The following is a 27,885-nucleotide window of genomic DNA, read 5'->3' as shown; positions in this document are numbered from 1 at the left end:
GTGCCCCTGTTTTGCCCAGATCCTGAAGATCTTCGTGGACAACGCCCTGGCCATGGTGCTGCTGAAGCAGGCGACGGCCGTGCGCTGCCTGGACATGAGCGCCTCGCGCAGCAAGCTGGCCGTGGTGGACGAGAACGACACCTGCCTGGTCTACGACATCCACACCAAGGAGCTGCTCTTCCAGGTCAAAACCCACTCTGGAAAGGGGACAGGAACTAGTTGGGCACACATCCCAAAAGTGCTGATGTGCAGAAATTCTTGTAACTCGTTTAAGTTATTAATCGCATCTTGTAGAATTTAATGTTCTGTTTATCAGAGCCACCCTCTCAGAGATGGTGCAGTAGGAACAAGAACATCTATGTGAGCAACAGCTGAATAAAGAGCTCTTAGACATGTGACCTTTTCAGTTTAATTTAGAACTCTGCCCTGTTTCCCTCTGAAGCATTACAGTTAATGAGCATTTTAGTTTTATCATTAGTACGAACAGAATTAAAGCCTAAACATCTTTGTTCGTTGGGTATTCATAGGCTATAAAAGGAATCATGATAATGCTCTCTTCATTGGCAGTTTAGCAGTCACTTATTAATGTTGATTAAATGTTTTCAGAACACACTGGGTAGCAAGGATGGAGTGCTGCAAAGATAGGGTCTGCAACTTCCTTTGTGTAATGGGCTGAGAAATGATCAATTAAATGTGCTAACTAGCAGTATATTATTGTGGAATTTGGTATTGTGTTCTACAGATTTATGTATATTTACTAGTGATCTCTACAATCAAAGGCAAGACAATTACAGCTGAGTATTAAAATGTAAAATATGTGCTATGAATCTGTTCAGGAATATTCTAGGCTTTAGGATATTGTAAACTTGACTAATCAGTGTGTGTGTGTACACACCAGGCTGTGGTGGGTCACTCAAGCTGAAGGAGTCATGTTTCTTACCAAAGGTGTGATTGCATCAGTTGTAATCCTGAGATGTTCTGCTCATTAGGAACCCAATGCTAATAGCGTGGCCTGGAATACCCAGTGTGAGGATATGCTTTGCTTTTCTGGAGGGGGTTACCTCAATATCAAAGCTAGCAACTTCCCTGTCCACCAGCAAAAACTGCAAGGCTTTGTTGTGGGTTACAATGGCTCCAAGATCTTCTGCCTTCATGTTTTCTCCATGTCAGCAGTTGAAGTTCCGCAGGTAATCCTTTAATCTCATTAAGTGTTGCTTTATATCTCATAAACATGAATGTTTAACAAGTGAAGAAGCTTTGCTGAGATTTACTTGTATTTCATTACTAAAATGATTGCACTTCACACTTTCTTCCTTGTTAAGTTACATTGTGTGATCTATTTTATTTTTGTTTCTTTGGCATTAATTAAGCTAACTTCCTTTTTGCTGTTGGTAATTGTTGTTTCTGATTCTCCCTTTCTACTTGCAAATGCACATAATCTAGTGTAGTGCAGGCCTTACCTCCTGCAGGATTTTTACTGTGTTCTCTCTGTATAGCTTTTCCCCATTGTAATTTCATATTTCTTGCATACATCAAATACTGTTTTATTGTTGCTTCATCTAGATGTCTTTAGGCAATATTTCAATGGAATATTTTAGTCTGAATGAATAGTACCTGTGTGGTCTTTATATTCAAAATTTAAGGATTACCTTCCATAAAATGTTGTTTTCTGTGTCATGAGATGCAGTGGAAGTCAGTTTATCAGATATGATAATGATCACCCCAGAATGTTGTTCTGTTTGTGCACAAAACTGACATGTTTGTTCTCTGGGCAGGTTGTAATGGTTATGATTAGAATATATTTTTTTTCCCAAAATATGTAGAGAATTTCACTAATATATCTCAGTATTGTGCTTTCTGATACTTTTTTCTCTGTCAATCCTCAGTCTGCACCCATGTATCAGTATCTGGAAAGGAAAATGTTTAAAGAAGCCTATCAAATTGCATGTTTAGGAGTGACTGATGCTGACTGGAGAGATCTGGCCATGGAAGCCTTGGAAGGGCTGGAGTTTGAAACTGCTAAAAAGGTAAAGCAGTTATTTACTCTTTTAGCAGAAAGCTTGGGTTTGATATTTGTGTGTGTGTGTAATGCCTGTCTTGTGAATGGAATGCAAGTGGTGTGCTTGTCTTTAGTGTGTCTAATTCCACAAACACAGCAATCGTGTTACAAACTCAGGATTTTGAGATGAGGTTTAGAACTGCAATCGAATGTATCTCTCCAGATGAATGCCATGTTCTCACTCAAAGCATTGGATAGAAACAAAATGGTTTCAGGTGGAGAATGCCCGTGGATCTGGGGAGCAGGGCTGGAGCTGTGCAGCAGTGCCCACCGGGTGGCAGCAGAGGATGCTCACCTGCCTCTGCCCCACCTTCCCCAGTGCTACACACTTGCCCTTTTCCCCCCTAAATATTTAATATAGCCTCAGTAGAACCGTGGAGATTGCCTGTTCTTTGTTATCTGCCCACGAGGGTTAGAAGTGGAGGCACTGGGGGTGGGATAGTGTCAGTTCAGTCCTTTCTGTGGGGCATGCCTTGCTTTGGGGAGGGCTCTGTGAGTGGGCAGTAGGCTCAAGAACTGAGTTTTCCCTGGCATAAAATACTTCCCTATTTTCTTTCACCACCTCTTCTCAAGTAAGAGAGAGCAAACTGAGTTCAATGTCATGAATATTGTATGAAAGACAAAACATTCTAAAAATACACTGAGAATCATCTGTAATGATAGGCATCTTTTAATAACAGATTTTTTTTAAAAAAAAGGAAATTAAATTCTTTATTTTTCTTCTTTTTTTTTTCATTAAGTAGAGGCATCAGAATAATTCCAGTTTCATGGATGGCTTTATGCAAATAGATACTTTTAAAAGGAAGTTTTCAGTGCCTCCTTGGAATTTTAAAGTAGTGCCCTCTTAGAATTAGAGCGGATTAATTCAAACAAAAGCAGCTTCTTGACATTAAAGGCTCTTCTAGCTCCTAGTCCAATCCGATGTAAGCAGAATATTCTGTGCCCTTTTAAGTATTAGTTTGGTTGGAAGTCTTGAATGTGCAGCCCAAAGAGTTAAATTTCTGTTTTGTGATGCATGTCAGGAATAAGGGCTGAGCTGCTGCAACTTGCACGTGACTTTGCCACTTGAGACTTTGGGTTGCACATTTGTCTCCATTTGCAAAGATATTACACTGTCTTACACTTCTATCTTATCGTCTTCTTACTTCCTTTCCTCTCTCTGAGCTCCTTTCATGCTGGATTTTCAGAGTGGTTTAAAAACCAGGAGCATAGACAGCAGGCTCTGACAATAGGATCAGTTATTCCTTGTAACAGTTTCCTGAAATTTCCTTGTGTGTGTCACACCTCACATCAAAATGGAGAAGTTATAAAATAGCCAGAACAAAAGCATGTAATATTTTAACTGACACTTTGTATTTTTGGGGGCTGAGAGGCAGAGCTCCCTCTCCCTGCAGTTTTTGGGTCCTTTGTCTCCTTTCCTGCCACACTCAGAGCCCCTCAGGTTTGGGACTACACAAACCCCAGCAGACTTCTGCCTGTCCTTTTCACATGAAGACAGATTGATTCATGCAGAATAATATTTGAGTTTTTCTGGGATTTCAAGTTAATGCCTTTTACTCTTTTTTTTAAATTATTTTCAATAGGCATTTACCAGGGTACGAGACCTTCGATATCTAGAGCTGATCAGCAGCATAGAGGTAAGCCAGTGGTCAAGAAGGTGTCTTTTCTTAAACTTACTACTGTGCCAAAATCAGTGCTTTCTGGTTTTGGAAGGACTTTTGTTTGGATAGTGCTTCTGACTGTTGGAGATGTATTTGAAGTGAAAAATCCTGATGAGTAGAGGTGACTCAAGTTCTAACCATAGGACTGGAACTTCATGGACCAGAATGTGGGTGTTGGATGAGAACTTCTGAAACTCTTCAGGAGAACTGGAAAAACATTCAAAATTCAATTAATAATTGGTAGAATACTACTGTGCTGACAGAGCTTAGTACAGAATGCTTCATAAACATGAGTTCATTAAGCCTTTCCCTACCCCCTGGAGGTAGGTAATTACTATTATCTCCTCCTTGCAGAGACAGAAGCAGGCCCAGAGAAATGAAATGACAGACTCAGGGTCTCATGACAAGTCTGTGACAACAGGAAATAGAATAATAGAATTTGGGATTCCATACTTCTATAACGTGCTCTCATCACTCCTTCCTATTCTTTTCACACTTCTTGATATAATTTCACTCAACAATAACTGTCATGAGCACTTGAAAATACACTCACCACCTTTGTCCTTCTGCAGAGATGGCAAGATAATGCTTAAAGATCTGCTTAAAGATGGCATAAAGGGAATTCCTCTTCCTTGTGTTAATTAGATTTACACCTTCTCTTAAAAGATACACTCCTTGTCTTCATGTCTGCAGAGCTGTCCTGCTGCTGTCAAAATGCCAGCTGGTTGCAGTGAACTTTTTTCTAACACAGGACAAAGGTCTGCATTAAGAGTCCCATTTCCTGTTAGTTCTTCTTTTTTTTTTTCTTTCCAAGGGCATAGATAGGTGAGAGCATTCTCTCACCAGCAGTAACCTTTCTTTTCCACATATGCTTCACCAGATCTGCATTTATGGAGGATATTCTGGATTTGTCATGTCATATTCTGTTTAATAAGAAATAATCCCCCTAAAAATAGGCATAAACTTACTTTCACACATCCTGAAAATGCTCCTTCTGCAGTGAGTTCTACATCCCCACTTACTCTAGCCTGCAGTGGATTGGATTCCTTTTAGGGCTCATAGGGTGTAACTAAATACACATTTTCCATTAATGCCATGGTTTTCTCTCAGTAATGACACTTTTCCTTTCCTAATTGATGACAAAGAAACCTAGTTGCCTGTGCCTATCTGGCAAGATTCTGTGGAGTTTTCAAAAAAGTATGTAATGAGTGCTCTGATTATTCACTTGACCAAGTTTTTGTAGGGAACTTTGAACACCAGCTCAGTGTCAGCCCATCAGTAAGTGTGCCCAGGGAGTGATGGCTGAGTCCCTTTGGCAGCAGAGGATTGAATTTGGGTGCTCCTGGAATGCTTTTCCCTTGCATGCACTTTTCTTTAAATTCAGCTCACAGCTCTGTGTTTCCATATGATGTGGGCTAACTGCAGCAATAATTTTGTCCCAGGCAGGGTGGTGGTGTGTGTCCAGTACACAGGACAAGGCACACACATGGAAACACACACACATGTGAGTGCAAACCTGTCCCTCAGGGAGGGTCCTGCTGCAGTTTGATTTTTGAAGGGTTTCCCCTCCTGCTGCAGTTTGATTTTTGAAGGGTCTCTCCATGGCTCTGCACACACATTAAGGGTTTCCCCATGGCTCTGCACACACATGGAGGGTTTCCCCATGGCTCTGCACACACATGGAGGGTTTCCCCATGGCTCTGCACACACATTGAGGGTTTCCCCATGGCTCTGCACACACATTGAGGGTTTCCCCATGGCTCTGCACACACATTGAGGGTTTCCCCATGGCTCTGCACACACATTAAGGGTTTCCCCATGGCTCTGCACACACATTGAGGGTTTCCCCATGGCTCTGCACACACATTAAGGGTTTCCCCATGGCTCTGCACACACATTAAGGGTTTCCCCATGGCTCTGCACACACATTAAGGGTTTCCCCATGGCTCTGCACACACATTAAGGGTTTCCTCATGGCTCTGCACTAATGCTGTCCTCGTGATCCCTTCCCAGGCAGTCAGAGCAAGCAGTGCTGGTTACCAGGAGAGCCTGTACAGGTGCTCTGGAAGTGACTGGTGCTGACCCAAATCCATGAGCTCTTGCATGTGGGGACAGTGGAGGTGCCACTGGTTTGGATTCAGAGGCAGGCTAACATACTTTCTGAATCTGCTTATTGCTGGCAGTTGTCCTCCTGTTTGTCATCCCACCTGCACATATTGTTAATGTAGCCAAATTATATGCTGGTGAGATTGTAGGGAGAAAACAAGGAGCCCATCAGGTGCCTTTTTTAAAATAGATTGGCATAATGATAGCATGTGTTCATTTTCCTGTGTGAAATCAAGAGAAGTGACTTTTCATCACTTTGGTTTGTACAGTGACATTTAATTTTGCTTTTCATAGTTTTAATTAATAAGGGATTTAATCCTTTAATTATAAATTCACCAGAAATGTAGGAGAGGCATAATTACCCTATCCCGTTACAGATTTTAATTATTAACAGTTAAAATCCAAGCCTGAAGATACAGTTCCTCAAAGGCTATTTCTCACCTAGGTCCTGACCATCTAGAATCTTTTCTGCATCTCTCTTCCGTTTGTTTTTTTCCTTCTGAAAAAGGACCGGAAAAAGCACGGGGAGAACAACAGTGACCTGTTCCTGGCAGATGTTTTTGCCTACCAGGGCAAGTTCCAGGAGGCAGCAAAGCTGTACCAGAGGAGTGGCCACGAGCCCCTGGCCCTGGAGATGTACTCGGACCTGCGCATGTTCGAGCACGCCAAGGTAGGGCTGGCACCTGGCCAGGAGGCAGAATATTGCCAGAGTGACATCCTGCAAAAGGCTTGGAAGAGGTGTGGCCTTTGATTCCAATTTTATTTTCTCAGGTATTTGTTTGGAGGTGATTTGGCTTATAAGGGGAAAAGTGTCTCTGGCCTGGGGGTAATTCGGGGCTTTTCAGAGAATTCTTCTGGTGACCCACCAATGACTCTTGTGATTACATTGTATTATCCATAGTCATTTTCCTTCCTTCAAAACTAAAAATTTTGGTTTTATGACTCCTTTTTCTCCATGGTCTCATTTGAGAGTCCCTTTTTATTTGTTTGTCCTCCAAAGATGACAAGGTAGCATCCATGTTATAATAAAATATATATTTATGGGTTGAGTAAGTCAGTTCTATATTGATGCATTTTAAAAACTGTATAATATGCTAACGTAGAATATTTTTATTTACTACAGAATTTCTAGCAAAGATTCAATGTCTTGGGTTTTTCTAGAACTCTGGAAACAGAGTAGGAATAAATTGAATATAATTCTAAAAAGTGATATTTTTATATGGTGACAAGAAGCATTACTTGTCTTTTAAGTCTTCTGTGGTGTTTTCTTATCAAAATCCCCAAGAACACATGTGCTGTTTAGTCTCATTCATCACTCATCAGAGCCCTGTGCTGCCCAATCCAGGACAAAGAATTCACCATGACATGCACAGAAACTCTTTAGAGAGATTCCCCAAGCCATACAGAGAGATCTTTTTCTTCCAAGAGCTCAACAGAAACATTTGGGGCTTTGCTGATGCAAGCCTGACTTCCGCTATTTTTGGCTGATGAGTCTTTGTTACTTCAGTGTTTTGGCTCCTCTTGAACATAAATGTAATTCATACAGGAAAATGTTCCCATAAGTCTTTGTAAGAATCTTTTAATTCTTGGCTGCAGTCGTGTCTAAATTTAACCAGTAGAGAGCAAGAGGTCTCATGTTTCCTGTGCTTCAGGGTGACTCCATGCACAGAAATTCAAGGTAGTTCCTAAGGCAGGGAGTGCACAGGACATGGAGGACATCTAAACCCCCCTTGGTTGCCAGTTATTTTTCCAAGGAAAGATATATGGGGGAGGGCTGTGTTTTTGTTGTGCTGTTTTGCTGCTGCTGGAATGATTCCAAAAAACACAGAACTTGTTTTTTTGTGCATGATTTTGGTGAGGTCTGTATGGGTCCAGACTGGAAGCAGAGGTTGGGAGTCCTTTGATATCTGGTCACAGGCTCTTTATCAGAACAGATCACTACTGCCAACTCACAAAAAACTCTTTATACTGTGAGAAGCTGAGCTTAGCTTTTGATTTTGGGCTTGTTTTGGTGACCTAGGCTGGAAAACAAGTTATGGCAAAGAGATTGTTTGACTTGACCCTTGAGTGCAGTGTGCCACAGAGGCTGTTGGGGTGGATGTGTGGCTGCTCCTGGAACAGGGCTGTGCTGCAGGGCTGAGCTGCAGGGCTGAGCTGCAGGGCTGTGCTGCAGGGCTGTGCTGCAGAGCTGTGCTGCAAGGCTGAGCTTCAGGGCTGAGCTGCAGGGCTGTGCTGCAGGGCTGAGCTGCAGAGCTGTGCTGCAAGGCTGAGCTTCAGGGCTGAGCTGCTGTGCTGGCTGCAGGGCTGTGCTGCAGGGCTGAGCTGCAGAGCTGTGCTGGCTGCAGGGCTGAGCTGCAGGGCTGAGCTGCAGGGCTGAGCTGCAGAGCTGTGCTGCAGAGCTGTGGTGCAGGGCTGAGCTGCAGGGCTGTGCTGGCTGCAGGGCTGTGCTGCAGAACTGTGCTGCAGGGCTGAGCTGCAGGGCTGTGCTGCAGGGCTGTGCTGCAGAGCTGTGGTGCAGGGCTGAGCTGCAGGCCTGAGCTGCAGCAGGCAGCCTGGGCTCAGGTAGAGCTGCACAGCTGGGATGCAGTTCTGGCTGCAGCAGGAAGCTGCTGAATTGCAGTGGTGAAGCAGATCTGGTCTGGGGGTGCTCCCTGTAGAGGTTTTTGCCCATTTGTCGCTTTGGTTTTGGTTTTTTAAACCTCAACCAGAATTTGCCAAAAACACAGAAGATACACAGTTTTCCACTCTTTTCCCACCTGTCATTTCTTCTCTGCTCTGATTTTTCTTTTGATAGAAGCTGTTTAATGGGCAGTAGCCTGTTCTGTTAACAGACGAAATTGCCCTTAATCGATCTTCTGGTGTTGAAGGGGGGTTTTATATTTTTTTCCTGGCACATGATGTCAACAGATGTGAACCATATGGTGCCAGAGCTTTAGTATTGGCAGAAGATGCTGAACTAACTATTAGAAATATTTCCAAAATGGTTGTCAACACAGGGTCCAGGCTTGGTGTTTGCATTCCTTCCACAAGTGCAGTCTTTCAGAGCACTCTCACTTCTGACCAGCTGTGGTTCTGTCTTTATAAAAGAACTTCATGGATATATTTTTTACAATACCTTGTTTCCTGCAAAGACACTTGATGATTGTTTCAGCCTTCAGCTGATTTGTTCTGGGGCATCCTGGTGCCAGTGTGTGTTAAGTGGTTGTGCTGTTGTTAACTGAGCCTGGGCTGGGACTGGGTTGTCTTTGAGAAGGAATCCACACCTGCTTGGCTTGCAGGAGAAAACCTGGAACTTGGAATTGATCTATTAGAGTTTTTAGCTTAGTGCCATTTTGTTTTGGGAAGGCCTCTTCCTGACAAGCTTGTAGAAATTATATGCACAGGTCCAGGCTTAGCAGAGAGCAGGAGGGGACATCAGTGTTGCCTCTGAGGCTCCTGCACTGTCCTTATCTGGGCCTGGCCACAATCCCCTGCTTTGTTTTTTTGATTAAAAACTATCTAAATGGGAGACTCGCCTTGGTTTCCTCCCATTCCTCCACGGGGCCTTGATGAGCTGCTGAAGGCTGGCTCAGTCCCTGCTGCTCTCCTTGGAGTATTCCTGTCCTTGGGAGGCATCATGATATTCATTATAAAAACCTTTATCTATTTAGAGTTTAGATTGTAATGACATTTGTGACTACAAGGTAATGCACACTTTTGAATTGCGCTGTTGCAGGAATTTCTGGGATCTGGAGATCCCAAAGACACAAAGATGCTGATAAAAAAACAAGCAGACTGGGCCAAGGATATCAATGAGCCCAAGGCAGCAGTGGAGATGTACCTGTCTGCTGGGGAGCACATGAAGGCCATTGAAATCAGTGGGGACCACGGCTGGCTGGATATGTAGGTTTTCTGTCACATCTGAGATAACATATAGATATATATATAATATATAATTATTAATGTATACTATTAATATATAATGAGATATTATGAATTCTATGTAATTTTAAATTAAGACCACATGTATTTGGTATCTGCTTTTATATCAGATTGAGTATCTGAAACACATCTGTGATTAAAAACATTTTAAAAGTTTAATATGTTTAGAGGGTAGGGCTATAAATGTGTTACAAAAACAAATGCTATCACAGTAGTAATTGTACCAGGAGCCCATTGCTGATGTTCTCAGCTGTTTAGGATAATCATGTAGAGGGCAGAGAAGTCACCTGGAGCACAGAGTCCTTAGCAATTCTGTGGCCACTCCTGTCCCTGCCCATTTCTGATCAATTTAGGTGGCACTTTGGGTCACTTGCTGAGCTGCCTTAAGGCCTTGGCCAGGCCCCTCAGGCTGCCTTGCCTCTGTTTTGCTGTGGGGCACAGGGTGATATTTATTGCTCAGGTCAGTTTTGGGAAGTGTGTCCCGTGCCCTGAGTCCTGCAGGACGTGTTCCCTCCTTCCCTCTGCTCTGCAGGGCCTGGGGTACAGAGCTGAGTGTGTGAGCAAAGAGGGGAGGAAGGGCTTTGAGTCTGCAAGAGGAAAGAGCTATTTGGAATATTTACTGAAACTGTTTAAAGTGTTGCATGGTAATACTGTTAGGATGTTTATTAAATGTTAACTGATTAAAGGGGAAGTTATGCCAGTGATTAAAAGGCACAGCACCAAGGCAGAATCTGAAACCTCTGCCTTCTTTTCTCTCTGCTGAGCCCAGGTTAATCGAGATTGCTCGAAAACTGGATAAAGCTGAGCGTGAGCCCCTGGCCAAATGTGCCTTCTATTTTAAGCAACTTGCTAACCCTGGCTATGCTGCAGAAACCTACATGAAGATTGGTGACCTGAAAGCATTGGTCCAGCTCCACGTGGAGACTCATCACTGGGAGGAGGTGAGTGTGCCCTTGTCTGCTTTGGAAAGCACTGCTCTCATGTCAGAGGGAGGGAAGGGTCTGGCTCCCCCAGCACTGTAGTGAGGGAGGGAGACTTCTGCAGAAGGATTCAGAGTATTGCAGTTAATTGTGCATGCCAGCATGTGTTTGGTGGTGGTGTGGTTTTCTGAAAGTGAATCTAAACTGCATTTATAGTGTTACTTCAATTTCCTTAGCAAATGTACTCAGTAAAAATACAAATATTTTTTGTCTCTTGCTGGGAAATCTACTAAATTTCCCAGATAATCACTTTCAAGTCTTTCTGTTTCAATAGTCAGTCTGTTATTACGCTAAGCTTCTTTTCTTTTGTTGTTGATTGCTTTTTATTTTAAAACACAGAAGTTTCATACTGGAGAAAATACGGATTACACTCTCTATATGTTTCACTGTGAATTTTGTTAGAGCTGAAGGATTGATCCCATGGAATATTTTAAACCCTTTAACTGTTTAAACCATGCAATAATCTAAGAATGAGTGTTTTTATTTATGTAGGCATTTGTTTTGTGTGAAAAGCATCCTGAATTCAAAGATGAAGTCTATGTCCCTTATGCTCAGTGGCTGGCAGAGAGTGATCGATTTGAAGAAGCCCAGAAAGGTGAGAATGTCACTGACAGATCACTGTTCACTCCATATTTACTCCATAGTTCTCCACTACAGAATATAAAGATTCTGCCCTGGCCAATTTCTTATCAGTGGTATTCAAAACCAAGTATAACCCATGTTTTCATACTGGTTTTAAAGTGACTGGAAATCTACTTACTTTATAGGAAGCTGTGATGGATCTGTCGAAGAGCTGTACTCTTTTAAAGTACTCAGCATAATGCTTCTAAAGTATTCATACATACCAGAGCACTGACTTCAAACAATTTATTTTAGTTTTGATTTTGAGTGAAGTTGTGATTTGCAGTGTATGGAGATCACTGTTGTTTGTACAGAGATCTAATCATCACAGCATCTTCTCTCTTTTCTATTTGAATAAAACCCAGCAATCAGTATTATACCTGCTCCTTGAGCTCAAGAGTTGCTGAGACAGTGTAAAAGCTTCAAAATACCTACAGGTTCTCCTGGTGCTCCATTAGTGTCAGTGTCAAGAGGAAGATAGCAGTGTACAATCCCTTTTATCCTGCCCGGGCAGTGTTTGATGGGGGCTGATAGGCTGCTGTCCATTCCGGAGGGCTAATTGCTGTTAATGGGTGAGATGGGCTGTGACCTGTGTGTTTGGCTGCAGCCTTTCACAGGGCGAAGAGAGAGGCATTAATGGGTGTGATGGGCTGTGAGCTGTGTGTTTGGGCTGCAGCCTTTCACAGGGGGCAGAGAGAGGTTAATGGGTGTGATGGGCTGTGAGCTGTGTGTTCAGCCTTTCACAGGGGGCAGAGAGGTTAATGGGTGATGGGCTGTGACCTGTGTGTTTGGGCTGCAGCCTTTCACAGGGCGGGCAGGCAGAGAGAGGCATTAATGGGTGTGATGGGCTGTGACCTGTGTGTTTGGGCTGCAGCCTTTCACAGGAGGCAGAGAGAGGTTAATGGGTGTGATGGGCTGTGACCTGTGTGTTTGGCTGCAGCCTTTCACAGGGCGGGCAGGCAGACCGAGGCCGTGCGGGTGCTGGAGCAGCTCACTCACAACGCCGTGCTCGAGAGCCGCTTCAACGACGCTGCCTATTATTACTGGATGCTTTCCATGCAGTGCTTAGACATAGCCCGAGGTGAGTCACCAGAGGAAGCCGTGTTTGTCACCTCATTGTGCACGTACACAAACAGCTCCTGCATTGGGAGGGCACTGCTGCAGCTGCTCGGCTGCTATTGTGGGTTTTTGAATGCTGTGCACATCTCAGGCTTGAGCTATTTTTGTAGTCCCCTGTTTTTCCCATGTGCTAATTTAAAACAAATAAACAAACCAGCGACATGAGCAGGCATGAGGCTCCTTCTGAAGTCTGGCTGGGATGAAAACCGTGCCTCGTGGGACTGTGTATCCTCCTGCACCTTCCCACCACACCCTTGCCTGGAGGCTTAATGTGCTGGTAAATAGAAACTGTTGGAGAGTAAGTTACCTCAAGTGTTTGAACACAGGTTAGGGAGGTTACTAATTATTTCTGCCAGCAGGTAAAACTGATTGTTTGCTAGCTGTCATCTTGTCTCCCAAATGTCTGTCGCTGGGAGAGAGGTGTTAATGGCTGTAGTTCAGTGATAATGAGCACAGAAGGTTGGGAATGCTGCCTTTTCCTGGTGCTCTAAGTGCCTTTGGTTTAGTTCAGCTGGTCTATCACCCCTCAGATGTTTGAGATGCACATTTTCCCAAACAGCTCAGTGGTGTATTTGGTGTTTGTGAAAGTTTTCAAAACTAATTGTATTTGTGAACTCTGGCGTTCTGGAAGAGCTTTCCAGGGATGCACACCTGCTGCTTTCTACCTGTAGCTCAGCTGTAGCCTCTGGCTGTGTTAAACCATTGCCTCTGCTGTTCTCTGCTCTGCTGTGCTTGTGCCAGGCCAGGAGTTTGCTCAGAAGAGCAGCAGCTCTTGCAGCATTGGATTTTCATGGGTAGATGGGGCATGCTTGACCTGGTGCATCCCTCCTCTGGCAGTGCTGGTGCTAAAATCATCCCAGGTTGTTTTCTTCCAGCTGAGTCTCATAGTCTGTCTGCTCTTTGACACTCACACACTGCCTTTGCCTCCCACAGAGAATGAAGCACAGCAGACTGAAATGTTGCAGAAGTTTCATCACTTCCAGCATTTGGCAGAAGTTTACCATGTCTATCACTTTATTCAAAGATACACTGTAAGATAATCACTTTAGAATTGTGTATTTATGCTTCCTGAGCTTTTTTCCTTAGGGAGTCCAAAAATAACTAGGACTTTCCAGGCAATTACTGTATAGTAAATGTATTTATTTATTTGACTTTATTTTATTTTATTATACAGTCTTGTCCTGTACAAGGACTTGCTCAGCTCCTCACAGCTGCAGGTGGGGCAGGGCTGTGCTGATGCCTGACCTCCCTCCTGCCCTTGGCCCTTTTTGCTGGTTGCCTTGGTTTGGTGCCTTGGACCTGAGCCTCTGCCCTGCCCAGGCCAGGGTCAGTTTTTCCCTTAGTCACTGGCAATCAGGGCTGAACAGAAGGCAGGCTGGCCTGGGGATTTCCACGTGTGTCACTGATGTGCATCATGAGTGAGGAGCTGCTACTATTGCCAGCACCTAGAGTCATGCTGCCATCACTGTTGGTGCAAGTATCTGCTGTGAAACATTTGAGAACCCTTGCTCAGTGCCCTTGTCCAAAAGAAGACTCTGTGCTGTGGAGTCTTTGCTGTCAGACTCCTTCACATCTCACAGTGCTAGAGTCTCTGCACTGTGGCTGTGCAGGCTGCCCTCATTTTTAAATAACCTGTTCAAGGTTCTGTCTTAACTACACTGATCTCTCTCTCTCTCTCTTTTCTGTATCAGGCATGAGCTTTGGTGATAAAGACATGCAAAATCCACTGTTATGTTCTGTCAACACCTCTTTTCTCAAGGGATGAAAGAAACACAGTACTAGAGATGCCTTGTGCTGTGTTGCTTACTCATGTGAGTTGTTGGTTTTCCAGCTTAGAAATGTGTCTGTGTTTTTCATACCACAGGAGGAGCCTTTCAGCTTCCACTTGCCTGAAACCCTCTTCAATATTTCCAGGTTTCTGCTTCACAGCTTAACAAAGGAGACTCCTCTGGGGATCTCAAAAGTGTATCCTTCCAATGTAGTTCAAAATCTAGAAGTTGTCATGTGATACATGAAAGGAATAACTGCTGTTGGTCCAAGGCAGGGACTTCCTGCAGGGAATCTTTGCTGTCAGCTGTTGGCTTTCATTAATGGGAACTTCTGTCCCTCAGGAATAATCAGCATCTTCAAACTATTGTGTGCTGAGCTGCACTGGTTTGCTCTTTGTTATAGTTTTGGAGAGCTGTGCAAATCAATTACCATGTGTCTTGTTAGGGCACCCTGAGCACCTGCCCAGCCTGGTGTGTCCCCTGTGTCAGGAGCCAGGTCTGGGACTCCAGTCACTGCAGGAAGGTGTTGGCTCTGAAGTGAGGCAGGGAAACCCAGGAGCTTTTGCTGTCCATGAGACCAACATCTGTATGGCTTTGTCAGTGCCTGTGAACCCCTGGGGGTGGGTGCTTCCTAAACAGGCTGTGTGAGCCTGGTGGAATGTAAGATAGAGCCAGAGGGTCACTGCATGCCATAGGGAGGCCTTGCTTCCCTGCATTTCTGGCTTTGGATGGGATGTTAGCTTTCCTTTTCATAACTTCCTCACTTAATAAATGTAGAATCTTTCATGAAGCCTTTGACCACAGTCGTTGTGTCAGCAGGTGTAACCAGCAGTAAAGTCAGTTCCTTACCTTGCTAATAATTGCCCACAGGTATTTTGATAGTCCTTTCATACATGTTTGTAAGTGAAGTTCTGTAAACAGATTTCTCTGGTGGAGTTCCAGTGTTGGATCTGCTTCATTGCACAACTTCTATGATGAGACAGAATTTTGTGTTTTTTCATAAATGCTGTATGTATTTTTATTCCTTAATTAAATTATAGCAATACATTATTGGCCCTGGCAAAGCAGAGTAAAGCTCTTGGTGCATATAAATTGGCTCGTCATGCCTATGACAAGCTGCAGGGGCTGCAGATCCCAGCCAGGTTCCAGAAATCTGTTGAGCTGGGCAGCCTGACAATCCGATCCAAGCCCTTCCATGACAGTGAGGTAAGCTCTAATGTGTTTCATGTTCATCATTAATATGTGGCCTAATCCTAGAATATGAGTTCCTGTGTGCACAAAACAATCTGAAATACATTATGCATGGGTCTGTGATATAATTATGTTTCTGCTGGAAACACAGTCCTTTTATTGTTATTCTTCAAGTCAGACTTCCTTCTGCTCCTGAGAGCAAATTAAAATCAGCCCTCTCTTTGTGGACAGCTTCCATTCTCCCTCTCCTCTCTTGCAGTCACCTTCCTCTCTGCCTATTAATTCTTCCAAGCCCTTTTCTCTCCAGTTCACATGCTATTGTTCCACAGTCTTTGTCTCTGTCTCCAGCTGGAGGTCACTTTCATTTGTCCCACTCCTCACACTCTTTCCCTCCTCCCTCCATCCCTTCAGTGACCTTCCTTCCGTAAATCTTATTTTAACACCTTTTCTTCTTTCACTGAAGTCAGGCTTTCTGCAGTGTTCTATAAAGCCATGTCTCCATGTCTCAGGGAGTACTCACTAAAAATAAATTGCATTGTACCAGTGAACATGCACCTGGCCTCCTGAAATAATAGAAACACACCCTTTAAGAACTGCCTAAAATAACTCTGCTCTTGAAAATAGATGAATTAATTGGAGAACCTAAATTTGACCAAATCTTAGAGCAAAAAACTTTGCTTCAGTAAGCTTCTCTTCAGCTTCTTTTGTACCTGTGTATTTGATGCAGAATTCTGCTGCTGTTACTGCGAAGGCAAGGTGAAAATTTAATTGTTAAAATGGTGAAGACAGCTGTTTTTAATGGGAAAACTTGTTGGTTTGTTAAAAAGGGAAAGCATTTTCAGATGTTGAAGGATCTGATCTCTCAGCAGTTCTTCTCAGACCGACGCTGGTGCCGGATCTGTTGTCAGCTGAAGGGGCCCAAGTGTGACTGAAAACAAAGAGCTGAGGATGTGCTGGTCTGTGATTGCCATGCTCTCCATCTGTCTTTGCAGGAGCTCGTGCCCCTGTGCTACAGGTGCTCCACCAACAACCCTCTGCTGAATAACCTGGGGAACGTCTGCATCAACTGCCGGCAGCCTTTCGTCTTCTCCGCCTCCTCCTACGGTGAGCTGGGAGCTGTGTTAGTGAGTGATTAGTGCTTCAGTTCTTCCCTCTGCAGTGCTGTTTGGCCAAACAAACTTCTGGTACAAACAAACCAGTTCCTTCACTGTTGTTAAATTTGGCCAAGTGGGGGTTGTTGGCTCTCAGTGCAGAGCAGCAGCACAGCATTGTTTTATTGCCAGACACAGAAATGCATCTCGGGTTCTTGAAGGTGAACACAATCCTTTCAGAAGTCCAGGGTTTGGTTTGCTGTAATTTTATTTTATTTAACTTATTTCATGAGAAAAGATGGGCAGAACACCGAAGGAGCAGAGTATCTGCTGTGAGCATTTCCTGAGTTCCTGCAGGTCAAACTCTTCCTGCCTTCCCCACCTTTTAGAGGTGCTGCATCTGGTGGAGTTCTACTTGGAAGATGGCATCACAGATGAGGAAGCCATAGCTCTCATTGATCTTGAAGCTCCAAGAGTGAGTAAATGGAAAGAGACGATGAGTGAGCGTATCCTTCTGAGTAGAACTGCTTTCCTTTTCTTAGGGAAAAATTAAACAAGTTAGAGGTTATTTTTCCCCTTAGGTTTAAACCTTTCCTTGTGTCATATGACTGATGTAAGTACAATTGCATCTTTGTTGTGTTACTGTAACAACCAAAATATATAAAATATTTTATATATAAAATAAATATAAATATATATTTATATATATAGATTATATATATATAAACCTAATATTTTCAGGACACTTTTCCATCAGGACAGTTTATTTATAATCCTGTGCAATGTTTATTTTTAACAGTGGAATGCCATGCTTTACCTATTCTGTATGACCTGCTTTCTGACAAGGGTGAGGGGAATCTGGAGTGTGCTGCTTCCAATAACAGCTTCTTTTAGAGGCTGCCTTCTCTCCAGCCAAAAGAGATCTGTTGGGATCTGGTTTGGAATGCTTTGGCCTCCAGAGCTCCCAGTTGCTGTGGGGTTATAGAATATGAGATGTAGAGTAATGCACAAGAACACACAAACTCTGACTAAAACTGCCCAAAATTGTAACTTCAGTAGATTGCTTCCTTTGCTCTGTCATCTGTGGAAGGGTAAGAGCTGATGTCATGCCTGCTGTGGTCAGGCTTGCTGTTCCACAGCAGCTGCAGTGATAAACTCCCCCAGTCACTGGAAATCCCAGCAAGGCCTTCTTGGTGCTTTTTGTACTGACCTGGCACTGTCACAGTTTGAGATACTCTGGAGCAGAAGGGTACTGGTCCTGCTGGGTTCTCTCATACTGATTCTGTCAGTGCTGGCTGTGGTAAGCAGAGCCAGTTTTACAGGAATTCTTCTCCTTCCTTAACACGTGCATCCAGATACTCAGAGTTTGAAGCTTGATGACAGTACTGATATTATTGAGGATGGTGATCCCTTTACAGCAAAACTGAGCTTTGAGGTAAGGATTGTACCTGTGTCTACCAACAGAAATTAATAGAAAATTTTACTTTATAAAGCCACTCTTCTGGTGTGTGTGTGGTACAAAGAGAGCTGCAGAGCAGGGGACTGGGAAGGGGATGGCACTTGAGAGGGAAATGGACTAACCAGTTAACTCCTCCCTTAAGAACACAAACAAAGCCCTCAAAGCAAACAAACAAATCAGCAAAACCCACACAAAAAAAACCCGAAACAAACAAACACAAACCTCACAAAACAACAAAGATTTTAAAGCAAACACTCCTGGAATTTTGTTTCCTCAGTGTGCACTGGTACTGCAGCAACACATCTACAGAGCAGGCTGTACTGAGAGGGTTTCACAGGGACTGTGAGTGGCTGTTATTGGCAGGGAGTTGTGTTAAAGGGATAAGGGAGCTCAGTGGAAGGAGATGTGGCTGGATGCTGCTGCGGGGGGAGGTTTGCTGAAAGTGCCGGGTCTCGGTGGGACAGGCAGGGCCGGCTGTGCACGCAGTTCCGTGTGACCTGAGCCGCCCGTTGCCCGCAGGGCGGCTCGTCCTTCGCGCCCGTGGTGCTGGGCCGCGCGGCGCTGCGCGCGCTGAGCCGCCGGGACGTGCTGCTGCGCCGCTGGCCGCCGCCGCTGCGCTGCCAGTTCTTCCGCTCGCTGCTGCCCGACGCCGCCGTCACCGTCTGCCCCTCCTGCTTCCAGGTATGCCAGCTGCAGCACCTGCCCGCAGCCTGCTGGGTGAAGCTGTGCTAGTCACAAATCCTCGCTCTCTGAAATGGACTCGGCGAGTTCCTGGGCGAGGCAGAGCCAGAGCGGTGAAACAAACCCCAGCTCTGAGCCGTGGGGCACAGAGAGCAGCTGCCTGGAAAGGCTTGGCCATAGTCAAGAATTTGAGGTGTTGCCCTGATAGCAAGTCAGAGCCTCTTGAGCAAACCTTGACTGACGGACAGAAGCTGTTTGTATTTACTTTATTGTTTGTATTTTGCTCTGTCTCTCTGACTCGGTCTAGAGGTCCAGCAAGGAAAACCAGTCAGTGACTGTTATCTTGTGGTTCAGTCCTGCTCCTGCCTCGCTCAGAAATGACCTTTTGAGATGCTGGAATTCAGTCATGTTTGCTTCCACAGCACTGTGATTGTCCTTTTGCAGAAGTAGTTAAAGGGTTTGTGCCTTCTCAGCAGCACTGTCAGAGGTCTCTGAGGTGCTGCTACTCTGTTCCAGGCTGTAGCATCTCAGCTGATTGAGATTGAGAGGACCAGTTCTCTGTTATGATAGTTCCAGAATATCTGTGCTGTTGAGCAGCCCTTGAGCTCAGTTTGCATTCTCTTTGAGCAGGGTACAAGCTAACTTGTTTGAAATCTGTTCCTAATTCACAGATGTTTCACACAGAAGACTATGAGCTTCTCATACTCCAGCATAATTGTTGTCCATTCTGTCGGAGGAGAATAGATGAATCAAACCAATGAAGAAAAACCTCTTTTACCTCAAGAACAGACCCTGTTGGCTTGGCAAAACACTTAGACCTGTAGAGCTTTCCTAATAACTTGGTTACATCATCTTGTCTCATTTTGTATGTAAGAGTGGAACAAGTTGAAGAATTGTAACTTTTTTAAAATTAAAATGTCTGGGTTTTTTGAGTGGGTTCTGGATTTTTCAGCCAAGCAGCTGAAGTACCACAGAATTTTACAGGAATGTTTCTAGGATCAAGTTCAGCCTTTGAGTATTTGTTTTTACTCCAGATTGTGCTTCTTAACACACACCAGTTATTGACAGATCTTCAAATAAATAGGACTATTTTTCACTATTTATTGTCTCTGAATTTGCTATAATACTCATGCTTCTGATCTTGAATTTCTTTTTCCTTTCTATTCCATTTAGGCAAAAACAGCCCTGAAGAGTTCCACTACTCTTGGCACTGGGGGCATCTCACAGACACCCTGGGGCAGGTGGTGGCTGATCCTGTGTGTAATTCACCTGGCTGAAGTGCACACCAGAGCTCCGTGCTGCTGCCATGGAGGGCTGTGCCAGGGGAGTGTGGCTGAGCAGGGTGTGCCCAGCAGCCCCAGGTGTCAGTCCTGAGCCCAGGGCGAGCTCAGGGGGCAGGTGGGGGCAGACACACCCTCTGCTCTCTGCTGAAGGCATGAGACATGGGGGGCATCAGTCCCAGGCACCTGAGCCCCAGCTCACTCTCCCTGCAAGATTGGGCAGGAAGCAGGAGAGCAAAAGCCAAGAAACTCCTGTGTGGAGATAAAAACAGTTTAATAGCTGAAGCAGAGCTCTGTGTGCAAGCAAAACAAAGCAAGAAGGAATTTATTCCCTGCTTCCTGGAGAGCAGGGCTCAGCGTGAATAACTGTCACTTGGGAAAGCAAACACCACAAACACAACATCCTCCCTTCTTCCCCCTTCCCCTGAGCTTTTATTTTGGAGCACATCATCATCTGGAGTGGCACAGCCCTTTGGCCAGCTGTCCCAGGTCTGTCCCTCTGTTCCCAGCCCCGTTGCTGAGGGGACAGAGCAGGAGGATGGAGACCCCAGTGCCCAGCCCAGCTGCAGCTCTGGTGCATTCCCAGTGCCAGTTTGGACACCAGCACACACAGCACCCTGCACTGCTGTGAGGGGAGGGAGCTCTGTGCCAGTGACACCAGCAGGGATTCCCTGGGCAGGGGAATCTCACCAGGATGGCCACAGGGTCACTCCCAGCAGTGGAAGTTCATGCAGGTGACCAGCCTGGCTGGAGCTGGGAACTGCTGTGGCTCTTGACTTTAACCCAGCATGAGCTGTGCCCGTGTTGCCAGGAGCTGTGCTGTGGTGGCAGCCTGTCTGTCCCAGCTCACCTGGCTGGGAAAGGCCATGGGCAGCTGGCTGGGGTGGTGCTGGCAGGGCAGCTCCCACGGGAGCAGCGCTCTGCACGTGGGACGGGATGTGTCTGCTCCAGTTCCTCTGGAAAAGGAGACCCTGCAGTCACCCTGGGCTTTCCACTCCCTCACTGCTTCCTGACCAAGTTTGCCTGATTTACCACTTTAAAAACATTCTGTTCTAATTACAGCTCGTCTGCTTTCTGACTCAGCTGTCACTGTTTGCAGTGAAGACTCTGCTATTGACATGGATAAACAATGCTGTTTGAGATGGGAGCCAGGCTGGAACTCAGCTCCTTCTGGAACTGAGCTGCCTGTGCAGAGCCAGTGGGAATGAGAAATTATGAAAAAGAAGAGAAAGGGTTTGCTGTGACACAGAGACAAAATGGACCAATGTTTTTATTTTTAAACAACTCTGTGAATACAGTCTAACTTTGAAAAGTGTTTTGGGCTGTTCTGGGCAGAAACACTCTGCACGTCTCATGCATGATGAAGGTGTTCTAGTCCAGGCTGCCCTGTGCCATGGAGTCCATGGCTGCCTTCATGCTGAGGAGCCCCTGCAGGTACAAGAGGTCCCACCTGGGCTCTTTGGTTGGAAGCTGTTTTGGAATTTGCCCGTTCCTCTCTCTCAGCTGTGCCACTGCTGCATCCAGTGGTGACGCACGCCAGCCCTAAGCTCTGCACAGCAGCTGCCACCTCAGCAGGGCTTATTGCACCAGCTTAAAGTGTTTTAGGAAATAAACCTTTAATCCCTGTGTGCCCAGGTACAAGTGTAAAGAGCTGCATTTGCAGTTAGAAAGTGGCACTGCTCTGGCCTTGGCAACAAGCGTGAGAAATTAATTGAGAGGGACTCAGGGTGAGCAGAGTGGGTGTGAGGACCTGGTGTGTTCATGGCGAGGTGAAGGAAGAACCTTTGGGGCTGTGCAGAGACTGTGGGGCAGCCAGCAAGGTCTGCCCTGGTCTGTGGTGCCAGCACTTCAGCTCCTTCCACCTTCCCCACTTAGAGGTTTCCCAGCTTGGTCTCTGCTCTAAGGAGAGGACAGTGCTTTGTGCTTTTTCCCATTAAACTTATTGCTAAACTAACCTAGGAGGAACATTGGTGAGAACTAGGCCAGGACTGGAGGAAGTTCACTAAAGCCAAGAGGACATGAAATCCTGCCCAGCTGGCACCAGGAGCTCCAGCAGCTCTGGTACATCCTCCTGTACTGGGTGAGGCCCTGACATTCACCTGCTCCTGGCTGTGAGGAGAGCTCAGCTCAGCCCTCAGTGCAGCCAGAACAGCAAGGGGAGGAGGGGGCTCAGTCCCTGCCAGCCTCTGACACCTCAAAGGGGCAGAGTCTCTCTTTGTGCTCACCTCCTGCACCTTTTGTGCCACTGCCTCTGAAAAAGTAAGGAAAGATGGTGTGTAACTCAGCTGCTGCTTGGCACAAGGGATGTTTCAAGCACAACTGAGTGCACAGAGTGGTGGTCAGAGAGCACAGGGGGCACGGAAGGCTCCAAGCAGAGCCTTCCCTGTGGAGTTTGATGATTATGCAAGGTTTGAGGAGACTGAGGTTGTCTGTCAAGCAGCATATGAAGCTGAGTGCTGGCTTCAGCTCTGAACCTGCCCTGGTCCAGCAGCCTTCTCAGCACCATTGCAGAATGATTCCAGTCCAGGACAGATGGAGCAACACCTATTTATGAGGTGTTACCAATGTAGTTGGCATGTCCCAAATCAGATACAAAGACAGGCGTGGAGGAGGTGGCACAACTGGTAACCTGTCAGTGGACCAGGGGTTTCACAGTGGTCAAACCTCCACAGGCAAATCATGAGTAGAGAGGTGGCTGGAGCATGTGCAAGAAGGTCTGGTCATGCTGCTTCTGCAGCCTCCCCCAGGGATGGCACTATGTGGGGGTGGCAGTAGGTGGGGGTGGCACTATGGGGGGTGGCACTATGGGGGGTGGCAGTAGGTGGGGGTGGCACTATGGGGGGTGGCTCTCCAGAGCTGGTCTCACAGATCCACAGTTCCCTTGTGAGAACGGGGCTGGGACACTTCTCTGTCACCCAGGGACCACACCTGGCCTGCCCAGCCTGGCCACCATCTGCAGCCCCCAGACCCACAGTCTTGGGGTTGGACCACACACGTCTCTCCTGCCAGGGGGAAGGGAAAGGGGGAGCCAGGCTGTGCAAGGGAGCTGCTGCCTGCTGTGAGCCCCTCAAATGAATGCAGCAGTGCAGAGCTACCTCCTTATATTTGTGACCATGAGCCGTGGTCTCCAACAATGAGAGCGCTGGCCAGAAACTGGTGTCACCTTAACACCTTCCCAGGAAAGCCAATTACCCTGGGATGATTATGATTAATAATTCTCTAAACCCTAATCGTGCTGACACCAGTGCCTGGAGCTTACCCGGGGGGCACTTTATAAGAGGTGCCCTGTGGGGGAGAGTTTAACTGGTTCTCCTTGGGGTGACAGCGAAGGCTGAGAGGTGGCAGGAGCTCCATTCAGAGGCAGTTTCCCCCTTCCACAAAAGAAGTCCCAGAGCAAGAGCAGAAAGCCCACAGACTACAGCCATGAACGGGACAGAAGGCCAAGACTTCTACGTGCCCATGTCCAACAAGACGGGGGTGGTGCGGAGCCCCTTCGAGTACCCCCAGTACTACCTGGCTGAGCCCTGGAAGTACTCAGCCCTGGCTGCTTACATGTTCATGCTGATCCTGCTGGGCTTCCCCATCAACTTCCTCACGCTCTATGTCACCATCCAGCACAAGAAGCTCCGCACACCTCTGAACTACATCCTGCTGAACCTGGCAGTCGCCGACCTCTTCATGGTGTTTGGAGGCTTCACGACCACCATGTACACCTCCATGAACGGCTACTTTGTCTTTGGAGTAACAGGGTGCTACATCGAAGGCTTCTTTGCCACGCTGGGCGGTAAGTTTTCCAAATATTCAAATTCTGCCAGGAGTTTCCCTGGGTTTTAGTACTGGGAGGGAAAACACACAGATGATCTTGGAAAATCATGGTACCTGTAATGTCCTTGATCTGCTGCTGATGTGGACTGAGGCCATTTGCCATGTTTCTGGGTAGGAGCTGAAAAAAGTGACAAGTGACGCTTAAAAAAAACTTTTTACTGAGCAGGTAGCTCCTCAGTATCCTGAGAACCAGAGTGCAGCAATGAAAAGCAGCCAGTAGCAGATTTTGCAGTTGTTGGATTTGCTCATCTCCTTGGCTCACCTTCTGACTCGAGAGATGACAATTTTGTTCCTCCCATTTTGCAGCTGAATCTGCCATTGGCTCTGGTGTGGTGCATGGTGGTAGAGGCAAGCAGAGCTGGCTCCACTCCCCATGCCAGCCTGATAAGGAACCAAACAGATGTTAAATAGAAATTGTGTGTCTAAAAATGCCCTCCTCCATTCAGTTCAGCCTTCAGCCACAGCTACTGCTTTACTGTTTGGGTCCTTGTGGCACCAGTTTCCTGGGGAGCTGTGGGTAGTGAGGGAAGCCCTGGGGTGATGGGCACTTGCTGCATGCCAGAGTGTGACCACAGGCTTGCAGGTGCAAGTCTGACATGAAAGCTGGGATCAGCCATGCATCTCAAAACTTTGCAGCAAAGTGGTTGCTGTGGGTCAGCAGCACAGTGAGAAGGGTCTTCTCACACTATCCTACCACATCTGCCCTTGACCATTTCTCATTTTTCTTTCTGAACCCTCAGTGAAGATTAAGCTGCTGCCAGGGGGTGTCCTCAGGAGCATCAGTCTGAGGCCTCATGCTGCCATCAGGGTGTTTTCATTTCCTGCTGCTCAAAGTCCCTGTGTCCTTTCTGTCCCTCTCCCTGGTGCAGGTGAAATTGCTCTTTGGTCACTGGTGGTCCTGGCCATCGAAAGATACGTAGTGGTCTGCAAGCCCATGAGCAACTTCCGCTTCGGGGAGAACCACGCCATCATGGGCGTTGCCTTCTCCTGGATCATGGCCTTGGCCTGTGCAGCCCCCCCCCTTTTCGGCTGGTCCAGGTAGGGAAGGCACTGGAGCCAGGGTCAGGGGTGGGAGCTTGGCTGGTGGCTTGGCCGTGGCCTCCAGCCAGTCTCCTCTGCTGGGTGCTAACTGCTGGGCTCACCTTCAGGTACATCCCCGAGGGCATGCAGTGCTCCTGTGGGATCGACTATTACACGCTCAAGCCAGAGGTCAACAATGAATCTTTTGTCATCTACATGTTTGTGGTTCACTTCATGATCCCGCTGGCAATCATTTTCTTCTGCTACGGGAACCTGGTCTGCACTGTCAAGGAGGTGGGTACTTGCCAGATGCAGTGGCCAATAGGGCCACCCCTGTCCCAGTGCTGGCCAGGGCCCCACACCAGGCTGGAGAACGGTGACAGGGCCCTCCAGGGGCCAGCCTGGCCATCCATGAGGAGGGAAATAGCAAACTCCAGATGTGCAGCTTGAGTACCCTGACCCTGAGTCCCTGGTGGTGCATCACCCTCTGACTGCCCTGTGTTTCCATCCATGCCCACAGGCTGCTGCCCAGCAGCAGGAGTCTGCCACCACCCAGAAGGCAGAGAAGGAAGTGACCCGCATGGTCATCATCATGGTCATCTCCTTCCTGATCTGCTGGGTGCCCTATGCCAGTGTGGCATTCTACATCTTCACCAACCAGGGGTCAGACTTCGGGCCCATCTTCATGACCATCCCAGCATTCTTTGCCAAGAGCTCGGCCATCTACAACCCTGTCATCTACATCGTCATGAACAAACAGGTAACTGCCAGGGTGCCAGGCAAGTCCTCTTTTGTGTTTGTAACAGCTGGCAGAGAGTTACAGCCTCTCAGGGGGCCAGTGGTCTGGAGGGGGGGTTGTTTCCCGGAGATCTGGCACATGGGAAATGAACTGTGCAGCTCATCCTTGGTGTTCACAAATCTCACAGATGCAAGACTATTCCACCTGAAGTAATGCAGGTGCTGGGTTGATGGGGGAGCCAGCACAGGAGCAGGCAGGGCTGGCAATAGATGGGGTGGGAAGCAGGCAGTGGGGCAGGAGACTCCACACAGGCAGAGCTCCTCCTGTACCACAGCACTGGGGGCTTCCCAGCAGCTTTGCTGGGCTTTAGGACAGCTCTGCAATTAGAGCTACCTGGTGTCCAGCCAGCTCACCTGGGCTTCCCTCTCTCCCAGTTCCGGAACTGCATGATCACAACCCTCTGCTGTGGCAAGAACCCTCTGGGAGACGAGGACACATCTGCTGGCAAGACAGAGACCTCGTCCGTCTCCACCAGCCAGGTCTCCCCTGCATAGGCCCCAGGGGAGCAGCCAGTCCCCGGGGTGCTGCCCTGGGGGCACAACCTTCGCCCACCGCCGCCACCTCCTGCCCCATGGCCAGGCCCTGTGGGACAGGCTCCTCGCTCCTGGCTCTAGGAACCCTGGGAACAAGGCTGAAAATCTGTACACACCTTTTGTAATTAAAATGCAAAGGCTTAGCTCCTCTGGCGAAAATCCATGCGTTTCTGTTGACTTGCTGAGAGCTCATGCCCCTTCTCTGAGTGCAGAGGGGGTCAGAGAGCTCTGCCTGGGCCATGGCAGAGCTGTCCTGCCTCCCTCAACCTGCCCCAGCCAGGGCACCTTCTGCATCTGCTGCTGCCAGGGCCAGAGCTGGGGCCACTTTCTGGCTCTTTTGCCAGAGATGTTTCCTAGCCAGTGCTGCCAGTCCCTCAGCCCATCAGCAGCAGGTTTGGCTGCTGCAAAGTGCCCCAGCTCTGTCAGATGCTCCCAGCTCTGGCCCTGTCCCATCTGCCAGAAGTCCTGGGAGACACTGTGATTCCTGCAGGGGATGGGACAGATACCAGTGCACGGATCCTGCTGGCAGGCAGGAGGCACAGAGAGCCCTGCCAGCATGACACAGCCTTGAGTGGCTCCAGCACAGCTCTGTGCTCAGCCCTGCAGCACTGCACAACCTGAATGTCTCTAGGACAGCTCTGTGCTCAGCCCTGCAGCGCTGCACACCCTGAGTGGCTCCAGCACAGCTCTGTGCTCAGCCCTGCAGCACTGCACAACCTGAATGTCTCTAGGACAGCTCTATGCTCAGCCTTGCAGCACTGCACACCCTGAATGTCTCTAGGACAGCTCTGTGCTCAGCCCTGCAGTGCTGCACACCCTGAGTGGCTCCAGCACAGCTCTGTGCTCAGCCCTGCCAGCACTGTACACCCTGAGTGGCTCCAGCACAGCTCTGTGCTCAGCCCTGCAGCACTGTACACCCTGAGTGGCTCCAGCACAGCTCTGTGCTCAGCCCTGCAGTGCTGCACACCCTGAGTGGCTCCAGTACAGCTCTGTGCTCAGCCCTGCAGCACTGCACACCCTGAGTGTCTCTAGGACAGCTCTGTGCTCAGCCCTGCACAGCAGCACACCCTGAGTGTCTCTAGGACAGCTCTGTGCTCAGCCCTGCACAGCAGCACACAGACAGAGTTTGCACCCTGAGCAGCAGCTCTGCTCCATGGCCCCAGCACCCCTTCAGTGCAGTCCTCTTTCTCTTCCCTAGCCATCTTTGGACCCCTAGGGCCAACCCCCAAGGAGCTTCCCCATGCCCTGCCCGTTTGGGGCAGTCTGGTCCTGGCCCAGCAGCAGGTTTGGGCAGCTCTGGAGGCTTGCTGGGCACAGGGCTGATCTCCAGCAGCAGCACCCAGCAGCATATGGCTCAGCCACGCCGACATATGTTCGAAGCACTACAAGATGGCATGTTGCAATTGTAGCAGTGTTCTTCATTTTTATTTTTAGTTCAGTTATACAAATAAGATGTTTTTCTCACTGTTCAGTGTTATCAACATTTGAAACTATTTTTATACATTATTATCCTCTCTGATTTCTAATCCTATGCAGCTTTGCAAGGACTAATAGGGAATGTATAGAGCCCATGCAAGTTAAACCCTTAATAAAGAGCAATTTGCAAGTACAATTCTCTCATTATCTTTTTTATCGATACTTCTGCATATTCAGTGAAATCTAAAGATTAGAGTTTTATGAATAATTCAGTGTTTAGGCTGATGTCTGATTCATGTGCTTCAAATCTGGGAGGTGGTTTTGGAGGGAAAAGGAGGAAGGATTCAGAGTTTA

General features: G+C 47.2%; 2 protein-coding genes across 3 annotated transcripts in view; both read left to right on the top strand.

Moving 5' to 3' along the window:
- Positions 1-19,757, top strand: part of IFT122 (intraflagellar transport 122) — a 28,932-nt gene extending 9,175 nt beyond the window's left edge. Inside the window, exons 13-29 of one of the 2 annotated variants that reach the window (XM_056501741.1) lie at positions 20-184; positions 990-1,187; positions 1,887-2,027; positions 3,643-3,696; positions 6,335-6,496; positions 9,542-9,708; positions 10,517-10,688; positions 11,220-11,322; positions 12,289-12,429; positions 13,401-13,498; positions 14,332-14,432; positions 15,277-15,442; positions 16,420-16,531; positions 16,908-17,024; positions 17,874-17,953; positions 18,497-18,658; positions 19,330-19,757. In XM_056501741.1, coding sequence (XP_056357716.1) covers positions 20-184; positions 990-1,187; positions 1,887-2,027; positions 3,643-3,696; positions 6,335-6,496; positions 9,542-9,708; positions 10,517-10,688; positions 11,220-11,322; positions 12,289-12,429; positions 13,401-13,498; positions 14,332-14,432; positions 15,277-15,442; positions 16,420-16,531; positions 16,908-17,024; positions 17,874-17,953; positions 18,497-18,658; positions 19,330-19,419 — 2,229 coding nt within the window. In that variant the 3' untranslated portion in view covers positions 19,420-19,757. Of the gene's footprint in view, positions 1-19; positions 185-989; positions 1,188-1,886; positions 2,028-3,642; positions 3,697-6,334; positions 6,497-9,541; positions 9,709-10,516; positions 10,689-11,219; positions 11,323-12,288; positions 12,430-13,400; positions 13,499-14,331; positions 14,433-15,276; positions 15,443-16,419; positions 16,532-16,907; positions 17,025-17,873; positions 17,954-18,496; positions 18,659-19,329 lie in introns of those variants that run through there. The other variant, XR_008841505.1, reaches the window with a different exon arrangement.
- A 3,067-nt stretch (positions 19,758-22,824) lies between these two features.
- RHO (rhodopsin) lies at positions 22,825-27,527 on the top strand. Its single transcript, XM_056501296.1, has 5 exons — positions 22,825-23,722; positions 24,633-24,801; positions 24,912-25,077; positions 25,304-25,543; positions 25,957-27,527. Exons 1-5 carry the CDS (start codon positions 23,362-23,364, stop codon positions 26,074-26,076), a joined length of 1,056 nt encoding a protein of 351 aa, XP_056357271.1. The 5' UTR covers positions 22,825-23,361; the 3' UTR covers positions 26,077-27,527.
- The last annotated feature ends 358 nt before the right edge of the window (positions 27,528-27,885 follow it).

Source organism: Oenanthe melanoleuca, chromosome 12 (genome assembly GCF_029582105.1).
Source record: "Oenanthe melanoleuca isolate GR-GAL-2019-014 chromosome 12, OMel1.0, whole genome shotgun sequence".
Lineage (NCBI taxonomy): Eukaryota > Metazoa > Chordata > Aves > Passeriformes > Muscicapidae > Oenanthe > Oenanthe melanoleuca.
Note: the sequence above shows the minus strand (reverse complement) of the source record. Positions and strands in the feature narration are given on the sequence as shown.

What these genes read in the sequence shown, in the direction of transcription:
- RHO (XM_056501296.1), top strand. Translation starts at nt 23,362, where the DNA reads ATGAACGGGACAGAAGGCCAAGACTTCTACGTGCCCATGTCCAACAAG. An exon ending in CCCCTTTTCGGCTGGTCCAG is followed by an intron (nt 24,802 to 24,911) that starts GTAGGGAAGGCA and finishes GCTCACCTTCAG; the next exon opens with GTACATCCCCGAGGGCATGC. An exon ending in TGGTCTGCACTGTCAAGGAG is followed by an intron (nt 25,078 to 25,303) that starts GTGGGTACTTGC and finishes CCATGCCCACAG; the next exon opens with GCTGCTGCCCAGCAGCAGGA.